This window comes from Diplotaxodon limnothrissa, linkage group LG9 (genome assembly GCF_057381915.1).
Source record: "Diplotaxodon limnothrissa isolate DT_005_m linkage group LG9, D_limnothrissa_male_GT1.1, whole genome shotgun sequence".
Lineage (NCBI taxonomy): Eukaryota > Metazoa > Chordata > Actinopteri > Cichliformes > Cichlidae > Diplotaxodon > Diplotaxodon limnothrissa.
Genome location: NC_140604.1, coordinates 33819817 through 33842544, shown reverse-complemented (window position 1 = coordinate 33842544; position 22728 = coordinate 33819817). Strand labels below are relative to the sequence as shown.

General features: G+C 38.2%; 1 protein-coding gene across 1 annotated transcript in view; it reads right to left on the bottom strand.

The window, feature by feature from the left end:
* LOC146625977 (uncharacterized) overlaps positions 1-22043 on the bottom strand; it is a 46949-nt gene extending 24906 nt beyond the window's left edge. Inside the window, exons 1-3 of the mRNA XM_085363094.1 lie at positions 22026-22043; positions 20862-20965; positions 20210-20693 (exon numbers count right to left, since the gene is read on the bottom strand). Coding sequence (XP_085219220.1) covers positions 20210-20693; positions 20862-20965; positions 22026-22043 — 606 coding nt within the window. The remainder of the gene's footprint in view (positions 1-20209; positions 20694-20861; positions 20966-22025) is intronic.
* Positions 22044-22728: the final 685 nt, after the last annotated feature.

Here is a 22728-nt window from a genome sequence, read left to right as displayed (position 1 = left end):
ACACGGCGTTCAGCAATCTGTCAAAAATGTTTGAGTACGACTTTGGTAAGCTACGGAGCTGCACCGCTTGATAGATTGTCGGCGCATTACGGCTACCGAGGAGCTTCGCGGAGTGATACGTACTGTGCATCAACGTAATATTACCGTATTGTGTGTGTATAAGGACCATAAATGGCACCTGTAAGAGACGTGGTTATGAAGCGGATTTCAAACTCCAGGCTGTCAGTCACACAGTAAAACTTGGGAACAGAGCAGCTGTAAAATCTGTCTCTTTGTTATTACGCTCAGCGTCTTTTAGTTTACATTTTGACTGCACAATTGTGAGCTCTTTGTTTAGCACAAAAACAACCTTGTTTTCTTTTATTTATGGAGCATTATTATTTAATGAATGCTCATAATTTAATTTTGAGTAATTTTTCATGTACATCTGTGCTGTATGTTAATAAAAGTGCCTGTGTGACATCTGGGACACAGCTTTGACTAAGAACTCTTTTTGTTCTTACTTTATGGCTTAAAAAAAATATCGAGATATATATCTTATATCGCCATCCAGCTAAAAAATATCGAGATATGAATTTTGGGTCATATCGCCCAGCCCTACTCTCTATGGTGCACGAGTAAAAGTTCCTGAGCACCTTGGAGGGCAGTTGGAAGTCTCTCAAGCGTCTGAGGTGGTAGAGACGCTGTCGGGCCTTTTTCACCACGGTGTTGATGTGACAGGACCATGACAGGTCCTGCGTGATGTGAACTCCGAGGTATTTGAAGCTGTCCACTCTCTCCACTGGGCACTCGTTGATGACGGGGGTCTGGTAGTTCCTCTCCTGCTTAGTGCTGAAGTCCACTATCAGCTCCTTTGTCTTACTGACGTTTAGAAGGAGGTTGTTCCTCTGGCACCAGTTCTCCAGATTCCTAATCTCCTTCAGGTAGGCCGTCTCGTTGTTATCAGAGATCAGGCCCACCACGACGGTGTCGTCAGCAAACTTGATGATGGTGGTGGAGCTGGTAGTGGCCACACAGTCATGTGTACAAAGAGTACAGCAGGGGGCTCAGAACACACCCCTGGGGGGCTCCAGTGCTGAGAGTGGTGGAGGCTGAGACATGTCCGCCCATCCTTACTGCCTGTGGTCTGCCAGTTAGGAAGTTGGTCTTCCTTTCACCCTCTACGCTGCAGACCTCTCCATCAACTCCCCATGCTGCCACCTACAGGTGAGGACTGTGATGAGCCCTCACCTGTATAGGTACCTGGGTGTTCACTTGAATAAACTGGACTGGAGCCACAACACTGCGGCTGAGGTCATTTGGAGTCCAGGGAGCGCTTCTAAAGACCTTGTATGACTCTGTGGTGGCATCTGTCATTTTTACAGTGAGGTATGTTGGAGCAGCAGTTTATCGACAGATGAGAGGAAGAGGTTGGATAAACTCATCAGGAAGGCCAGCTCTGTTCTGGGATGCACTCTGGACCCAGTGCAGGTGGTGGGAGACAGAAGGACTCTGGCCAAAATAACATCTCTGATGGACAGAGTCTCCCAGCCCATGCATGTAGATGTTGCTGCAGAGCTGCTTCAGTGCCAGACTGCTGCATCCTCGATGCATGAAGGAGCGTTTCTGCAGGTCCTTCCTCCCTGCAGTGTCAGACTGTACAATCAACACTGCTCCCAACAAACATAGATGTTTACATCAGCGCTGTAACTGCACTATTTTATCAATCGATTCAAACTACAACCCGGGTTTGCCTCTTATCTGTATTTAATTTTAGTAACTGTACAGTACTCTGTTTTTGGTAACTATTGTCCTTGAAGTAAATTTGTTAAAAAATTGTGTGTTTCTGTTCTGTGTCCTGTTTGTTTGTATATGCGTTTTTCTTCCTACTGTTACAACCAAATTTCCCCTTGTAGGACAATTAAAGGATTATTCCATTCTATTCTAACAATGACTGGTTTTGGTCTTTACATTCCACATCGCTGGCATTGCATCTTTCAACATGTTTCCGGGTGGCAGTAATGAACTGAACAACATTTGAATCTGCTCCAGTTGCTATATGATAGTCAGTAGATCTGCTACAAACTGGAGATCATATGCAAGTTTTGCAAATTAAATCATGAATATTCCTAACTTAGCATTAAAAAGAAAGTTTTCTAACTCTCCTCCACACTCAAAAACAGATGACAAACCAACTGACACACCTGTGTCACTCACTTTCTTAAATCCACCCACTCTCACAGGGTCGACTCAATCACACTGGGTCTATTTATTACTAATCACAGTGTAACTAATCACTGTAAATTCACAGTAAATGCCATCTCCTTACAAATATTTATTAAATTGACCATACGTATATAAACTGTATATAACTACCAACTCTCTTTGTGAATATAATTTGGCATTTCTTACTGATGTAAATAAATACATAATGATTTCATTCAGTTTAAAGGTTTATTTGCAAGACGCAAAAAGAGAAAAAATTGAAAGTTACAAATGTATTGTGTATGAAACAAATTCAAACGTCGGGGAAGATGTGTGTAACAGGTTACTCTGGCTGTAGACTATGGCACTTGGCCACAGGTGGCGCTAGTTGACTCGACACCATTTGAGTGCACTAGTGATGGGAATTCCGACTCTTTTTAGAGAACCGGGTCTTTCAGCTCGACTCACTACAAAGATCCAGCTCTTTTGGCTCCCAACCAGCTCTTCATGTTGTTTTGTTGCTTTAATTAAATTATTATTAACAACAATATAAAATAATGCACAAAATGAATTACTAATTTAAAAAAAAAAAAAAAAAAAAGTAGTTTTACATATATGTTTATTAGGGCTGCCACAAACGATTATTCTGATAGTCGACTAGTCACTGATTATTTTTGCGATTAGTCGACTAATCAGATCATCATCCATTGGACGTAAAACGTACAGCTTATTGCACCAGCAGCATCTGCTCTTATATAACTATCATTAGCTTACAGCTTTAAGTGTTTCAGGTCTGTGCTAACTAAAAATAAAGACAAGATGATAGTTTACTGAATTTAAATGAAATTTCCAGATTGTTTCAGTGGAGTTTAATAAACTCAGCTGTCTGGTCCTTGCCATCTAAAATATAATAGGACACTGGAGTATATTGAGTTGTCTGGTTGATGTTTATTCAGCTGTGTAAAAACTATAACTTTAATCTCAGCCAAACCGATTTACTCAGGAACAAATAAAATACTGAAAAAAGCCAAACAATAACATGTTTAAGTTATCTAAGTGACTTATATATCATGCTTAACCTGAGTAACGAAAGACGGCGGTGGGTTTGAAAACGATTTGCCGGGAGTCCGGTGTTCTCACGGCTCTAGTGAGCCTTGAACCCGGGCTAGGTATTGACCTGTTGTGTAACAGACGTCTCCAAAAACGTCGGAGCGCTTTTGAAAATATGTGGTGTCTTGATAAACTGAGCAGATATTTGAGGTTTACACAGCTACATTCTCGCCTGAAAATATGTTAAACGTTTATTTTGTGACCCAGAAAGTATAATAAGAGTAATATTAAAACTAAGTAGTTGCCGCTATTGTGGGAAACTGAGCAAGGCCATGCTATGAATTCTGCGACACAGCTTCTTCTTCTTCGGGGTTTAACGACAGCTGGCATCCTTATACATGCAGTGCTGCCATCTTCTGTTTCAGTCCGTTATTACACTTAAATCCTACTACTTATTCCTGCGTCTTTTGGGCTCTTACAAAGTTTCAAACGTCACGTCGACTATTAAGTCAGTCGTCAACGATTTTGATAGTCGACGTAATCGTGACTAGTCGACTAATCATGGCAGCCCTACTGAGATAGATATATATATATATATATATATATATATATATATATATATATATATATATATATATATATATATATGTGTGTGTGTGTGTGTGTGTGTGTGTGTGTGTGTGTGTTAGAGACAACGCATGTACAAACTCCAAAACACATTTGCAGCGTTAACTGAACTTCCAAAACAGAGCTACCTAGATCACTTTACACAATTGAAAGCATATGTGTATTATTTGTGTATTTATACACAAGCACTCACATATATTCAAATAATTAAAAATAAAATGTTCATTTGTGGGTTTTGATAATCGATTAAAATCGATTCTAGCTTGGATAACGTGATATCGATTCATTAAAATCCTGAATCGATTTTTTAATATAAATTTATTTTGCCCTCAGGTGAAACCTCACAAAATTTCAACAACCACCAAACAGCTAAAACAGGAAATGACAGCAGGTACACGGATTCTGCACAAAGACGTAAACACAAAGCGCGGACCGGTGGATCAGAATCAGTGAGATGTCGCCTTTCTCACCTGACGGCGCGGACACGGTCGGGGCTGAAAGCCGACAGCTCGCTGATTCTAATGTTTCGGCGGGTCCGCGCTTTGTGTTCACGCCCTTTTTGCGCTGATTCTAAAGCTGCAGGTTTTATCTCTCACCAAACAATACTGACCGAACCAGCAGCAAAGGAGGTCCAAACTACGCTTCCCATAAACTTCGCCATGGATTCCCTCTTAGTTTTGCCGTTTTGCTTCCACCATGATAAAAATCACACTTCATGCACAGCTCTCTCTCTCTCTCTGTACTTCATTCCTTTCTAAAAATCTGTTTTCTGCATTATTGGCTTGCTTGTTACGCACAAGTCTACCGTTGTTTACAGCGCTGTCGGCCGCTGTTTTTTTTTTTCCTTTTACTTACTTTCGAGCTTAGCGGTGTCTCTAATAAAACCGCTGTAAGGTCAGAGGTAATGTTCATGTGTTGATTAATGGTTTTCTTTTGTTTTTGACGTACTGCAGAATATTTTTATAAAATCCCAGGCCAGGAAAATCACCTTCATGTTTTTCTGTGTTTTATCTTCAGCTACTTTGACATAAAGGCCTCTGTTGTGACGCTCACACCTTTGATAAAGTTTTGCGAGTGTCAGCTTCCTTTTTATAGATACAAAAATATGTAAATGTACTGATCTGAATTAGAATATTTCTGACTGAAGCAAAATTTCCCAGATTCAAATAGAATCGAATCGTGGATCAAATCGATTCGGGACCTTGTGAATCGGAATCGAATCTAGAAATCAGTGATGATACCCAGCCCTAATTAAACCTAATTTAAAATATGAAAACAAAAAGAAGATGCACATTCTCTGTCATATGGACCTGCATGAATAAACTTTCTGAATCCTTTATCATCCGCAACTGAAAATAGTTGTGTATGATTACTATACCTTTCTAATGTGACGTTGTTGTCCCTGGCTCTCTCTCTCTCTTTCCCTCCAGCTCTGTTCCTGTGCTACTGCCTAACTACCGCCCTCCCCCCTCCTCCCAGTGCAAAGCACAGGCTCGTGTGCAGAGTGAAGCGGAAAAAAGTGTGTGAGAGAGGGTGAGAGAAAAAAAAGAAGAAAAAAATCAACAACAACAACACGGCTCCCAACAAGGAGTCGGCTCGCATCGTTCACTTTAAAGGTCCGACTCTAAGAGCCGTTTCGTTCGCGACCGACACATCACTAGAGTGCACACATAGTAAACTGCACGCTTTAGTTGTGAAGCGAAAACACTGAAATCTGAGTAATAAATGGTACAAGAGTAGCGATAACGAAGACAAGATTCTCCATATCGTTTACTGTTGGTGTACCGTGAAGAGCATCATTGTGGTGACGTTTATTGTTTGCCGTTTTCGCGATCGCCTCGTGAGAATATCACAAGGTAAACGCGACATTTTAAAACACTTTGTGGTTCAACAGCAAGTAGACTAACGGATTGTGTTTGAGAGAACCTCAAAAATGTCACAGATAAAATATTTGGTGTTTTTGCTGGTTTTTCATCAGCGGCTCCTCAAAAGCATGTTTACCATACAGCTGTTCGACTTACGCCAGTTAATCTGGAACACCGGTTAGCTACGGTTAGCTTTTAGCCCAACATCGATCTCGGCTCGCTTGTCGCGCATCCACCTCGCGCACACAGTTTTCGACGGGCCGACGCTGAGACGCGGCGTCCTATCCCGTCTATTTGGAGCTCACAAAATGCCGCAGCAGCGCAGCATGTCTCCATCTAGCTGCGCTTGCTGGCGTTTTACTAAATCCAAACGTTTTGGTCGGCTATAGACGGTTTTTCTGTAGTTTCGACGGACTTTACAATTTTACATTAAACCAGAACTTAAATAGAAAAAGACGAAATAGCACCATGGTTTGGACCCTGCGACCCACCGCGCCGCTATCCAAAAAAAACAAAAAACACTGCAATACACTCTCTCACTCTCAACGTGTTCACAGACACCGAGGAGAGCAGCAGAAGACCTCATTCAGGAGCTAAACTCAACATGAACTGAACTCACAGTAAAGTTAGCTCGGTGCTTACCTTTAGATGAGCCCACAAACCGAGAGAAACTCCGCGATGAAGCTGCAACTCTTTCCAAACACAGGAAACAGATCAGGGAGCAGAGACCCACGTGGTTCACGCTGATCTCAGCTACGATCCAGGAGACAAGGGTGGGCAGATCGATGCAGTTATCGATCAGGACGTTGGTAGTGGTTTATGATCGATACTTTCGTTTTTTTCTTTCCTCTAAGGTCACTGCTTCATGAAAAAGCAGCTCTCTCTGCTCGACTACTCTGCTACTTTGCTCCGCCCCCTTCTTCCTGCTCTGCTTTAAATCGTTGCTGTGCGGTAACGTGACTTGGAAACTACATTTGGGCTACAGAGATGGAGGAGAATCGTGTGGAGATACTTTACTGCTGTAAATGCAAACGACAATCCAGTCAGAGGTCACTGACACTGACAGAGTCCTCTCAGAGAGTGAAAGAATATTCAGGTCGCTCATTTAGTGCTAAAAGTAAAGTTTCAGTTATGTCTCATGTTGGACCTTCATGGGCTGATTACCTATAAACTAAAAGCTAACATTAAAAGTAATGTCAGCTTTCGTGTCAATGTATAATTATTGTATTGGAATTTAATTAAAAATTTTCGGAATTCAAACTTTAATTGTTTTTATGTCCAAATAATGTAAACACTTCTTGTAAAAATCATTCTTATTGATGTAGCACATTTAAAACAACAGAAGTTGATCCAAAGTGTTTTTCAGACAAACACATTTACATTCCACATCTCCAAAGATCACAGTTTCAAAATGTGAAAAACTGTGAAAGCTGCATTGGTTGTTTTAATCAACACAACTGTACAAAAGGCCCCATAGTTATGGTTTTATTCTGTTCAGTTGTTAGTTCACCTGTAGTTTTTAGAGTGGCCAGTAGAGGTCACCCCACCGCTTTGTATGAGAGACTATGTCCAGGGAGAAACGTGGGCAAAGCACCTGAGCTTTTCTACTCCAGATTACCGGCAGAGAATTGGTTATTCCGTGAGAAGTGTGCGTTAATGAGCAACGTAAGTTGGTGATGTGTGAGGATGTGATAATAAGATGTGTTTGGGACTGTAACCAAGGTTAGGGGGGAAATGACTATGTTTCTGTCTGTGCCGCTAGCGGGTGCTAAGCTAAGCTAACTTTCCTGCCGTGTGGTTGGGTATAGCTGTGTACCTGGTTAGCTCTCTCAGGGGGTCTATGTGTGAGTCGTGGGTAATATATGGCCTATGGTATTAAAGGGGATGTTAGTTTATTTCCCGCCTGTGTTTATGTTGATGTACTCTGGAGATATTGTTGTGAACACTTTAGTAATGTAGTATTTTCTTTCTGTTCCGTTCAGAGACCACACACACCCATGCCCACGCACCTAAACCTGTATGCAATACCTGCTCCTCTGACAATCCCTGTTACCTTCAACTGTGTGAAGTCAATACAAGTCTGCACTATCCTCGGTGTCTTCATTGTCTCCCTTCTGAACATTCATCCGGGCCTTGAGCAGTGTTCTGGCCGACACTCCGGGGAGTGGTAGCTGCAAACCTGAACTAGCACCTTACAGTCCTTCCAGTACAAGCTATCTACCCAACAACAACAAAACACACAAACAGTGGAAAGCAAAATTCACACACATTTCATTTATTTATTTCACACTTGGTTCAACAGTTTCAACAGTTTTCTTTCAGACAAACAAACCATACTTTCTTTCGGTATAGCACTGCAACCATGCGTGGAGTGGGAGCAAGAAGAAGAAAATATTCTTATTAAACCCTGCCCCCTGTCTGTGATCCAACTTATATTACAAGTGGACACCAAAAACCGAGGAACAAACGAACATATATCTCTAGGTCCTAACGCAGACAAAACAAATTTACAATCAGCAATATACCACATCACATAATAACAAGGAGAAAAGATAAGTGAATAGAATAAAATGAGGCAAAAAATGTAAAAAAAAAAGAAATCTTCAATTTTCAAATTTCAATCTTCAATTAACTCCAATTTCATTCATATTCTTCATATTGAATTATCATCTAACAATTTTTAAAACAATGTAAATTTGTACAATTCTTTAGATTATAAAGAAGAGAGTTCCACAGTCATATACCCCTAACCGTTGGACTCATTAATCTTTGTGTAGTCCTAGCTAGCTGATGCTTAAAATGAAATTTCCTTCTGTCTTCTCCCTCCAAACACATTGAAAATAAACTTTGTAACTTGAAAGGCAAAATATTATTTTTAGCCTTAAACATAATTAATGTTGTCTGTAGTTTCAGTAAATATCCTAATTTTAATAGTTTTTTTCTATAAATAATTTATTTGGATGTTCTCTATATTTAACGTTATGAATCATTCCTATCATTTTCTTCTGTATTAATTTTAGAGGGTTTTTAGTATTCACCAATGTATTTCCCCAGACTTCCACACAATAACTAAAGTATGAGAAAACCAACGAAAAACGTTGCTCATTGATTTGTAGTCTAATAAATCTTTTACATTTCTCAAAATATAAATGTTTTTGACCATTTTCTTTCTAATGTACTCAATTTGTGATTTCCACGTCAAATTTTCATCTACTATTACACCCAAAAAGCGAAACTCTTTCAATCAGTTCTCCATTAATGGGCATAATAACTTCTTCCTTTACACAATTGTCAAATATCATCAATTTCGTTTTTGTCAGATTCAAAGATAATTTATTTACATCAAACCATTTCTTAAAAATTTACATCTCAGAAACCATGATTTCATATCTTTCAAATTTTCTCCTGAGCAATTTGTGTCACCTGCAAATAAAATAAAATTTAACCTTTTTACCTTGAGGAACGCCCAATACAATCTTCAATCTTTCAGAGGTGTTCTCGAAACAATGTACATATTGCAGCCCATTTTCTAAATAACTCCTTAACCAATTCAATGCCACTCCTCTCACACCATAATTATACAATTTAGAAATCAAAATATAATGTTGTAACGTGTCAAAAGCTTTTTTGTTTAAATCAACAAATACCCCAACTGTTTATTTATTATTATGGGTTGCAGATTAAATATCTTCAATGAAAGTCAATAATGCCAATGCCGTTGATCTATTTTTACAAAATCCAAATTGATTTTGATATGTTGTTTTTTCTTTTGTCAATAAAACTATCAGGTCTTTGCGCAAAGAGTTTCAAGCACTGTTACTACCTGGCTCAAAAGCCGCAACACAAAAAAGGAGATGAATACCAGAGTGTTAGTGAGAAGAGGTTTTAATCCTAAAATGCATAGCAGGTTGGCTAACATGGCTGCTACCACCCAGGCATGGCTAGTAAGGCTTCCTGAAAGCCTGCCTCAGATATGCTTTTACCAACACCTGCCTAGGTGGGGCCAATTAGCACCAGCTGAACATACTGAGGAGATTAGGGGATGCAGAGGGACGTAACACCTCCTCCCTCAAAAGGGTTCCTCTAGGACCCCTAATTTTTTTTGAAAAGCCCCTCTGGACCTTGATCCCTCCAAAATGAGCTTGAGCCAAAGCACAAACTTGAGTACTTTATTACCAGCTCTCCTAACACAACTAAATATTCATATGGTCTTAGTTGGCATTTTTAAACATGTCATCTTATCTGCACGATATGGCTTCTGTCAGTCTGCCCCAGGGCAGCTGTGGCTACAACTGTAGCTTCCCTCCATCATTGTGTGAATGTGAGAGTGAATGAATAGTGGAATTGTAAAGTGCTTTGGGTGCCTAGAAAAGCACTATATAAATGCAATCCATTATTATTATTATTAACACTATCACTCACCCACTTAAAAGTAAAACAAACTGATAGTGATGGTCTGCTTGAAGCTGACGCTCCGGTGCGTGTGTCAAAAAAATCAACACACTGCTTCAGAAGCTCTGTGTCGAAGCTTGATTCGTTTGGCCAGAGTCACGTGATCAGTGACGTCCGAAGCTTCGTTTAGAACGTGACTGCTTCGGTGTCTCGTTCAATGGTTTATAAGGAAGTGAATCTTTCACAGGATTTGTGGAGCGTTTTGATGGTGACAGATAGCAAACCACTGATATTTCTACTGAGAGACATGGAGCCAGCGAGGAATAGAGGAGTTTCTATTGTGTGGGAGAATTTTGAGTTCATTTTGGTCAATCGGGTGGGTTTTCCAGCTTTGTGTTCTTGTTTTTGTATTTGCTTTGTGCGTTTTTATTTTATCTGAAAACGGGAAAAACTTAAGATGTCAACAAATCTGCTTTTCATAATATAAATATAATTAAATAACTTTAGAAAGACTTCTATTTGACTCGTTACATTTAATGTTATAGAAAGATTTAATTTATTAAATAATCTTAAACTGTTAGTCTGCAAAATGTGCAGCAATTTAATGTATTTAATCTCTTTAGCTGAGTTTGTGGGGCCCAGGTAGACTGTATAACTGCATCTCTACCAGTTTCTCTGCACTCCAGCCTCCTCTGTTCCATGTGAAGGGATTTTCCTTAATGCAGGAGAAATTAGGAGCTGCTCTTTCTTTTTGGCTTACGTTTTACTTTATTGACCAACGCCTGAGTTTTGTTTGTTTTCTTAAATGGTCATAGTGGCTTGTCTGTCTCTTTTAGTTAGTATAAATTGAAACTTTAATAAAACTCTTTAATTTAACCCTTTTGCCTCCTTTTTCTGACCCGGTCACTTTTTGTTACTTCCCCCTCCCCGCCTAGACCCCTCAGGGGAACGTAACACAGCTTCACAAAAACAACCTTGAGAGCAAACTGCTGCTGAAGCGTAACCATCACCTCACTGAGTGAAGAAATGGCACATTTTTGTTAAATATGCAGAAATAGACACACACCCAAACAATTTATGGTAAACTGGGCTGCCTTGTATGTACATATGTTCAAGATGAATGGTTCTAATGTTTTCTGAGGCTGCTGTGCCATTTGGAGCAAAAATGAATATGAAGTTAACAGCATATCTTGTCACTGGAAATTGTTTGAACTGTTTATATATTTGTATTATTTACTGTCGGTATTAGTGAAAAAAAAAGCTTCATGTTGTGAAAAACTGAAATCTGGAAATTAGTGCCACGCGTTGCTTAAAGGATCCACTTGCAGGACTCCTGGGTAGCGTTCAAACAGAGATGTTTATTACAGATCTTCACCAAGTGAATGTACAGACAGTGCAAGGTTAGTGCTATATACAAGACGTGAGGGGCAGGGGTCCAGGGCTCCAGGGAAAACGGGGAAATCACACACGTGCTCAGAACAGCCTCTCTCCACTCCGCTAGCGACCTGTCACACCTTCCACACGGGGAAACACGGGGACGGGTCCGGGGAATCTAGGAACAAAGGAACACGTTAAGTCTGAGGCAGAGGCACGGCAAACTTGAGCTAGGTGTGTACTGACAAGAGCCTTCACAACAATCCAGCGTTGAACAGCTGATCTCCTTCTCATATACCGGCTGGTCTGATGAGGCCCAGGTGTGCACGATCCGGGAAGGCGTGGACCAAGGGCGTGAACCCGCCATGAGTTCTGCCCCGGCAAAACAGGGGAGAGGGAGAGGAAAAAGAGAAGAGAAGGGGGGCTAGGAGTGGAGAGATTCTGACCAGCGCCTTGCCGATCCCGCAGGTTGTGACAATAGTTTAAAAATAAATAAATAAATAAATAAATAAATAAATAAATCTGACGTTTCAAACAGTTACTCGCTACTTGAGTAGTCTTTTTGACTCTTGAGTAACTTTTTTGACAACTACTTTTCAGTTTTACTTGAGTAATAATATTTAAAAGTAATGCTACTCTTGAGTACAATTTCTGGATACTCGACCCACCTCTGGTGAATGCCTTGTAGTGGAATTTGCTGAAAACAGCAGAAGTAGTAAAACTGTGTGCTGAAGGGAGGGGGAAAGAAATCCACTGAAAACTGGTGTAGAAGCTGAAATTTGTATTGAAAACAGTTAAAAAGTTTAAATGTTAAACTGAAAAAAAATTGTTACCATAAGCGGGATTTGAACCCGGGCCTCCCGCTCTAAGAACAGCTGCTCATCTCACCAAGCTAAGAACACAGCTCAACCCCACAAACAAAATCAGTGACCACACTGATTATGTGGTCCATTTATTTCAATGGGACCAGAGGGAGGGAAAAAAAAAAAAAAAAAAAAGCACAAAAACGAATTATCTCAAAAAAAGTATAGAAGTTATGAGCACCAAAAGTCATAGTCGGCATTAACAGAAATAGCATAATAGTTTAAAATTTGAACGGTGAAAATCGCACAAAAACTGCGAAAGTAGTTCCATGGCAAAGAAGAAAGAAGCAACTAGAAAAGTTTGCATTTCCTGCGAAAATGCCTTGTAGTGGAATCGGAAAACAGCAGAAGAAGGAGAACAATCTGCTGAAAAACTGATCTAAAAATATATTTAAAAAAAAAAAAAAAAAAAAAAAAAGTATAACAGTTATGAGCACCAAAAGATATAGCAGGCTTCAACTGAAGGAGCTGAAAAATTAGCTGACAAAGTTGAACTTTCTGCAGAAATGAGGTGAATAAACTTAAATTTGTGCTTGAAACAGGTGAAGCAGAACTTTGTGCTGAAAAGAAGTTAAGACACTTAACCTTCTCGGTCATACTATGATTAAGCAAAAATTCTACCATTTGGCACCAATACTATGCTTTGGCAGAATTACTATGTTTGAGCACAAATACTATGATTTAGCAGAAATAATATAATTTGGCAGTTTCTAGATCAGTCAACTGTGTGTCTGCTAAGTCATAGTATTTGTGTGAAATCATAGTATTGCTGCTATTGACAGAAATACTATGTTTTAGCCTATATACACTATGACTTGGCTCAAATACTACAATTTAGCAGTAATACTATGATTTGGCTTAAATATTGTGATTTGGGTGAAATACGTTGATTGACCCAGCCCAATTTTTACTGTTTAAGTGTGTGTGTGTGTGTGTGTGTGTGTGTGTGTGTGTGTGTGTGTGTGTGTATTCACATCATTTATGTTAATGAGAGTGTGGGGAGTGAGTTGGAGGGTGGGGTGGGCTGCTTTTAACTATGTAAAGCACTTTGTGCTACATTTTTTGTATGAAAAGTGCTTTATAAATAAAGATTGATTGTGCTAAAAAAATAATAAAAATACTTTGCAGTGTCAAATACTATGAATTTGCAGAAATACAATGATTTAGCAGAAACACTGACTCTGTAAAAATACTATGATTTACATGAAATCCTTTGTCTTAGCAGAAAAGCTATAATCTAATCAAGCAAGTTTTAGCAGAATTTATAAAGTTTCTCATTCATTTCAAATGGGACCCAAAAAAAAAAAAAAAAAAAACCCACACAAAACAAAAAACACAACAATCTCCAATAATCGTCCATCTGTGTCAGGGGGAGAAAAATAAAAAAAACTAGAAAAATTTGCATTTCCTGCGAAAATGCAGTGTGGATGCTTAAAGCTGAAGCTGTATGCAAAAAGTAGCTGAAAAAGCTGAAAAGTTGCAGAAATTGTAAAAACTTTGCAGAAGCAAAAGAAGTTTGCTAAAATGGAATAACTTAGCAGAACTGCAATATCTTAGAGGAAACATAATACTTGGCAGAAATACAATAGCATAGCAGAATTTAGCAGAAATATTGTAACTTACCAGAAACATGATAACTTCTCAAAAATACAAGAATTTAGGAGAAATAGTATAAGATAACAGAAAGAATATATTTAGCCAAAAATACTTAAACATTACAGAAACACTATGATTTAAAAAATAGTACAACAGAGCAGAAATATTGTGATTTACCAGAGACACTGTGATGAACTATGAATATTGTAATTTTAAATTAATACTATGTTTTAGCACAAATACTATAATTTGACAGAAATACTATATTAAGCACAAATCCTATAAAAAGCAGAAATGGTATGATTAAGCATAAATACTACATTTAGTAGAAATACTTTGTTTTAGCACAAATCCCATAAAAAGCAGAAATACTGTACTATGATTTAGTAGAAAGACTATAATTAATCAGAAATACTAAATTTAGCAGAAATACTATATTAAGCACAAATCCTATGAAAAGCAGAAATAGTATGATTAAGCATAAATACTACATTTAGCAGAAATACTATATTAAGCACAAATCTTATAAAAAGCAGAAATACTATATTAAGCACAAATCCTATAAAAGCAGAAATAGTATATTAAGCACAAATCTTATAAAATAGCAGAAATAGTGTGATTTAGCACAATAGTAATAAGTTAAACAGAAAAATTGGAAAAGCAAAATGGACAGCTGAAAAAATGCTGAACATGCTGAGGTTCCCTCAAATATACTTGTTAAATGACAAAAATCAGCAAAAAAATTTATGACTGCCACACAATTACAAATATGTACACATGAGGAAACACACATGCACAGAGAGACACACACACATGATCCAATTCAGTCAACCAGTCTAAATATATTGAATTTGAATCTTACAATGGGATCATCCCATTAAAAGGCTTTCTCTCTCTCTCTCTCTCTGTCACACACACACACACACACACACACACACACACACACACACACACACACACACACACAGGGAGAGAGAAGTAAGTTTCTAGGTCAGCCTGGGAGCTGGTGAATTTGAATCCACCAATCAGAGAGGCTGTGCACTTTTCCCCACCAAAACAGGTGCATCTGTTTACACACGCAGCAGCACAGAGAGACACAGGATTTTTGCAGTCTATTTCTCATAGTGACGACTCCCCTCAAACAAATGACCGTAATTTCCTAACCGTAGGGGCTAGAACGGTCATTCTTACACCGTTTTGTTCAGAAGAGATGGGGGAATCTTCAAGTGTTGACAATTTAATATTAAAATATGAATTTTTAGAGATATATGACATGGATGACTTGTTGACTTAGAAGCCACGAATTCCCCAATATGCAAATTTGAATGCCTGAGACCACATATGTGATTGGCTGGCTGGGAAGCCGTGCAGGCCCTGATTTGTGGATTTGAATTCCTCAGCCCTCAGATATGATTGGCTGGCTTAGAAGCCACGAAGGCCCCAATATGCAAATTTGAATGCCTCAGGACACTTATTTGATTGGCTGGGAAACTGTGCAGGCCCTGATTTGAAAATTTGAATGTCTCAGTCCTCACAGAGGATTGGCTGCCTGGGGACCTGGCAGAAATATATAGAAATACTATTATTAAGCATAAATACTACATTTAGTAGAAATACTATGTTTTAGCACAAATACTATAAAAAGAAGAAAAACTATAATTTAGCAGAAATACTATATTAAGCACAAATCCTATAAAAAGCAGAAATACTATAATTTAGAACAAATAGTATAAAAAGCAGAAATACTATAATTTAGCAGAAATACTATGTTAGGCACAAATCCTATAAAAAGCAGAAATACTATAATTTAGCAGAAATACTATGTTAGGCACAAATCCTATAAAAAGCAGAAATACTATAATTTAGCAGAAATACTATATTAGGCATAAATCCTTTGAAAAGCAGAAATAGTATGATTTAGCAGAAATACTGTATTTAGCACAAGTACCGAAAAGTACCAGAAATACTATGATTTAGCAGAATAGTAATAACTTATTGAAACACAAATGCACAGAGGGACACACAAACACAGGCTCTAATCCAGTCAACCAGTCTAACTATGTTCAATTTAAATCCTACAATGACATGCTGCCAAATAAGGGCAGGGTCCTCTCTCTCCCACTAAACACACACACACACACACACACACACACACACACACACACACACACAGGGAGAGAGGACTAAGTTTCTAGGTCAGCCTGGGAGCTGCTGAATTTGAATCCACCAATCAGAGAGGCTGTTTACGTTTTCCCGCCAAAACAGGTGCATCTTTTTACACACGCAGCACAGAGACATAGACCTGCTTCTTTCAGTTTATTTCACATAGTGAGGATTCCCCTCAAACAAATGACCATAATTTCCTAACCATAGGGGCTAGAGCGGTCATTCTTACACCGTTTTGTTCAGAAGAGATGGGGGAATCTTCAAGTGTTGACAATTTATCATTAAAATATGAATTTTTAGAGATATATGACATGGATGACTTGTTGACTTAGAAGCCACGAATTCCCCAATATGCAAATTTGAATACCTGGAGCCCACATACATGATTGGCTGGCTGGGAAGCTGTGCAGGCCCTGATTTGTGGATTTGAATTCCTCAGCCCTCAGATATGATTGGCTGGCTTAGAAGCCATGAAGGCCCCAATATGCAAATTTGAATGCCTCAGGACACATATATGATTGGCTGGGAAACCGTGCAGGCCCTGATTTGAAAATTTGAATGTCTAAGTCCTCACAGAGGATTGGCTGCCTGGGGACCTGGCAGAAATATATAGAAATATATAGAAATACTATGATTAAGCATAAATACTACATTTAGTAGAAATACTATGTTTTAGCACAAATACTATAAAAAGCAGAAATACTATAATTTAGCAGAAATACTATATTAAGCACAAATCCTATAAAAAGCAGAAATAGGATGATTAAGCATAAACACTACATTTAGTAGAAATATTATGTTTGAGCAAAAATCCTATAAAAAGCAGAAATACTATATTAGGCACAAATCCCATAAAAAGCAGAAATAGTATGATTAAGCATAAATACTACATTTAGTAGAAATACTATGTTTTAGCACAAATAGTATAAAAAGCAGAAATACTGTAATTTAGCAGAAATACTATATTAGGCACAAATCTTATAAAATAGCAGAAATAGTATGATTTAGCACAATAGTAATCAGTTAAACAGAAAAATTGGAAAAGCAAAATGGACAGCTGAAAAAATGCTGAACATGCTGAGGGTCCCTCAAATATACTTGTTAAATGAAAAAATCAGCAAAAAAATGCACAGGGAGAGAGAAGTAAGTTTCTAGGTCAGCCTGGGAGCTGCTGAATTTGAATCCACCAATCAGAGAGCCTGTGTACTTTTTCCCGCCAAAACATGTGCCTCTTTTTACACACGCAGCACAGAGAGGCACAGGATTATTGCAGCCTATTTCTCATAGTGAGGACTCCCCTCAAACAAATGACCATAATTCCCAAACCGTAGGGGCTAGAGCGGTCATTCTTACACCGTTTTGTTCAGAAGAGATGGGGGAATCTTCCAGTGTTTACAATTTATCATTAAAATATGAATTATTAAAGATATTTGACTTCTAATGCACCATAACTGAGTAGAGCGAAGCAAAAACTGCCTTGACTTGCCCTCAAACAACGCTTTGTAACTCGAAATCTATTTGGAGTATCGATATCATTCTTTCACCGTAAGAGACAGCAGGCTTTGGTGAACAGTCATGGAAATTTTCAGGTCTCTGTGGAAATCCAAAAAAAAAATTATGACGAGAGAAAAAAGTGGTTCATTTCCAGAGTTTTAAATCTGAAGAAATCTGAGCGAAGGACGAATTTCCTACCCTCAAACAAGTCCAACTCATTTCAGAACGGTAATAGGTGAGAAAGAAATTCTTGAATTGTGAGCGTCAGGGGTGTCTGAAGATATTCGGGGACAAGCCTCATGTCTTAAAGTCGCTTCGTTAAGGAGATATGACGATTCGAATATGCCTCTCATTACAGAAATCCAGCGATGATTTTGAACAAGCTCTCCATTGACTTTATATGGAGAGTTTTGAGACCTTGTGTTGGTCTGAGGAGATTTGCAAAAATTCTATAAATCCCACAACAATGATAGTGACATTTTCTGAAAGCCAGCAAAAATACCTACGTTTTGATGTATAATTTGTGGAAGTTGAGTGAAAATTGAGCAAGTAGCAAGAAGTTGTTCGGACATGAAGTGAAAATTGCAAAACCTTCAGTGGCACACTGGAAGCCAAGAGCATAGCAACCATAACAACGCATGTATTTTGTGAAAAATCACAATTTTGCAACTCAAAACTTTAAGAGGCATAAAAGTAAAACAGTAAAACATTTGAAAAAGCTGAATCATACCTGAATAGCCCAATAATTTGTGAACATTTTAAAGTTTGAATGGTTGTTCTAGGTGAAAATATGAGGAAGTAGTTAAGTTTCAAAAACAAGCAAATTTTAGCAGAATTGCAGAAGTTTCCCATTCATTTCAATGGGACAAATTAAAGGAAAAAAGCTTAATATTTTAAAAAGTATAATAGTTAAAAATAGCAAAAATCGTAGCGTAAATTAGCAGAAATAGCAGAATAGTTTAAAATTTGAATGGTGAAAATCGGCTGAAAATTGTGGAAGTAGTTAAGTGCCAAAAAGTGTACGGAAGCAACTAGAATAATAATAATAATAAAGAATAAAGAGAAACAGGAACTCAATAGTGTGGATGCTTAAAGCATCCACACAATAAATAAAAATTGGATTCAGACTGTTAAATGTTACCATTTGTCATGTCAGTCTTTACTCAGACGGTGGAAGTGAAATCATGGCTCAAATATTTGTTATGAAACCAATTATTTATTTTTACACCAAATTAGTGTTACCTTAGTCATATTTGATGAACATCCCCAGAACATTTAAAAAGAAAAAAAAAAAAAAAAAAAAAAAAAAAAAAGTCTTCAAATCTTAAATTGGCCTAGAAATGTTAATAAATAAATTACACCCAGCATCCTGGACAAGTCTCAATGGAAGCGTTTGTGAGAAGACAATCATGTAATGGCAAAGCTGCAAAAGTAACAGGCTAACAGTAAACCACTAACATTAAACATCTACAATACTACATAAATTTTGTGATGAAAAAACGCCAAATTTTTATTTTTTTCCCCCGTCAAAGAACTTGAGAACTCGCCACCCTTTCTAAATGTGTTTAAGTGTAATATGTCCCATTATTTGTAGTTTTCCCCTTCTGAAGCTCGTTGGCAAAATTGTCTCCCCAGAAGCGCATTTTCTTTTGTGATTTTGTATTCTACCGTTGTATCAGCAGTTCTCCCCATTCGCTAACATTTTCTTACGTTGCATTTGACCTTTCTGGATCAGTTCTGTGAAAAGTAGTGGGGATTACCACAGCAGGTTAAATAAGCATTTAAAAAGTTCTATACAAGATAAAAAATAAAATTAGTAGGAAATTTCTATTCATTTAAAGTAAAAAAAAAAAAACAAAAAAAAAAACAATTCTTAAAGAAACTTGGGAACCTTCTCTTTGTGGAGAAAAATAGTATAAGCACCACACAGCCACACTTACCAATATTCAACTTTAATGGTAAGCAGGACAGTCTGTGGAGGTTATACCACATTTAATTCCTCAAAGATAAAACAAATTATTTACACTTTAAAATACTTTTAAGATCAAACTCCTGTTACACTAGTCACAGGTGTAGTTTTATGTGTTCTTTCATGAAAGTTACGAGTACTTGAATGTGAGAAGCTTTCCTCACAGTGACTGCACTTATATGGTTTCTCTCCCATGTGGATTTGTCTATGCATGTTAAGGTTACCTGCAGTGGCGAATGATGACCCACACTGGCCACAGAGGTACTTTTTAATGCCACTGTGTATAAGTTCATGTCGTCGTAATTTACTTGGAGTGGGGAAGCCTCTCCCACATTCTTTGCAGTAGTTCATTTTGTGTCCAGTGTGTCTACGTTGATGTAATTTTAAGGTCCTTTCCTGGCTGAAAGGTTTTTTACAAATGTCACAACGAAATGGTTTCCCACCACCACAACGATAGCAGTGTTCAAAACTGGATCCTTCTGGGTTGTTCTGCTTCTAAACAAAGACAAATACATTTAACATAAGTTACACGTTTAAATAAACTTTAAAATAAATTTTGTTTCTATGACGTAGAGGAACAGAAACGAGCGTTGACACCCCAGAAAGAAAAAAAAAATAAAAATACATACCTCACAGTAACTGCACTTGTGGAGTTTCTTTCTGGTGTGGATCTGATGGTGCATTTTAAGGGACGATGAAAGTTTAAAAGTCTTCTCACACAGTTCACATTTATACGGTCTCTCCTCAGTGTGGGTAAACATGTGTTGTTGTAAGTATCTTTTTTCTGTAAACTGCTTGTCACACTGATCACAGCTGTAAACATCATGTCCCGTGTGAATGCGTTTGTGTCTATTTCTGTTCCCTAAATGGTTGAAAGTTTTCCCACAAATGTCACAGCTGTATGCCTTAATTCCAGAGTGGGTAACTCTATGCCTCCGTAAGCTACCACTTTGAGTAAAATCTTTACCACACTGATCACATCTGTATGGTTTAACTCCACTGTGGATGAACTTGTGGTTTTCCAGGCCTTCTTTCTGAGTAAAACGCTTCCCACAATGATCACAACGGTATGCTGTAATATCACTGTGAGAGACTTTATGCTTTTTTAGGGCACTTTGCTGAGTAAAGGACTTCCCACACAAGTCACATCTAAACTGTTTATATCCCCTGTGGATTAGTTGGTGTCTTTGCAATTTACCAAAGCAAGTAAAACATTTTCCACACAAGTCACAGATGAACAGAATCTCTGCAGTGTGGAAGTCTGTGTGTTTTCTTAGGGACTCCTTTCGAGTAAAAGCTCTCCCACACTCATTGCAGCTGTATTTTCTTCCCCCGTGGGGTTTGTCAGCCTCCTGAGAGGGCTGACATCTTTGCCCATTTCGATCCTGCAGCAACAGAAATACCAACAGAGGCATTGAGTTAAATACAGTCATGGAACAAACTGAACAGTCAAACTCCCTCCAGTTTTCTGTATAATTTTAAACCAGAGGCCCATTTCAACCATCTACTAGTGGTAGTACATTATATACAAATGGTCAGAAGAACCAAACAATTTGGTAGTATAGTCTATGGAACTATCAGATTTAAGTATTTAAATATTCTCACGTCATCGCCATTCCTAGTGCTTGTACACACAAATATTCAGTCTTGTTCTTGTCTTTGATTTGACTGCTTAGATTAGACAAATTTAGCTGAAAGCCAACAAGGATACCCAACGGATCATCACGGCCTTGCCGTTTTGGTCCATTTGATCAGCCTTTGTTGTTATTTTTCATTTTATTTTCAGTTGTTACAGACTGGGCAGACATGGCTGGGGGATAGGAAAGGGAGAGGTCTATATTCCTACAGGTTTTTAAATTGTATTCTAGAACACCTTAGACTGCTGACACCGTCATTACACCAGCATTTGTTTATCCCTAGAGTTACATTTAATGAGACTACTAGGCCAAACCCTAAAATAATTTCACATTATTTTGACAAGAATTTTATAAAGAATTACAATAGTAAAATGTGGAACTTTTGCAGGTTCTGGTTAGAGTGACCCTAATGCATGTAGCAGAGCAGAGCAAGTACTACTGCCACCAGCTGCACTCCAACACAGTGGCGTTCAAGTCTGCTGAACTACAGGATGAGAGACTAGGGATTACCACAACAACTACTGTATAACATTTCCAAACTGTAATACAATAATATCTAATGAAGGAAAAGTGTAAATGTAATGTGTGCTACAACAGTAATTAAAATTATATTATAGAAAGAGTAATATATACAAATAACATTACATGATGTACTATTGGGGGCTTAATATAAACCTAGCCTGTGTTTTGGTGCCCGTTAAAATGAACTTTGTGTCAACTTTTGAGCAAATTGTGACCATCATCAAGCAAACCAACCGAAGACGATGAAGGGCACAGTTTCAATAGTAGTGAAACATATTTTCCATACCTTTTCTGTTGAAGTCATCGTTTCCTCTGTGGTGGCTAAACTGAGCCTAAATGACTCAAAAATGTTGCTCTGCTGCTTCGTCAGACTCTTCTCCACTTGCTAACCAGCAGGGACACAAACAGATCTGGTGGCGTTTCAGTATCGAGGCATGTAAAAAATAAAAATACGAAAATATTTCAAACACATGCTTATTCTACAGAACAGACTTTAGACCCACCTACTATCCAATCACAGGTCTCAGTGATCTTCTACAGATTTTGACCATCATCAGAGAATTTATTGGTCTGTAGGCAGTGTTTCATGCTTATTTGCCCCCAAACTTGAACATAAATTGCTTTGAGCCAGTTAGTGACAGTATGCCAGCGTAACCCAGTAACGGGTGAACCACTCTTATGACACAGAAAACTTGGGTTTTTTAAAAACCTAACAACAATAAAAATCTTGCCTTTTAGTGCAGACTTCTGGAGAAGGCATGTATTCCTGTTGGATGCTGCGTTTTTAAGGACCAGTCATGATGATGACCACATGCTTCGCCATAACAGAGTGAACTCTCTGTAACTAAGACCCAAATAGATTCTGGCACATTCAGAAGTTCTTACATTGTCAGGGCTCAGCAAGGCATAAGTCAAAGCACAGGACTCACAGGGATACAGAATAAACACAAACTAACCTTTATTTGGGTTATCCACTCAAGTCCACAATG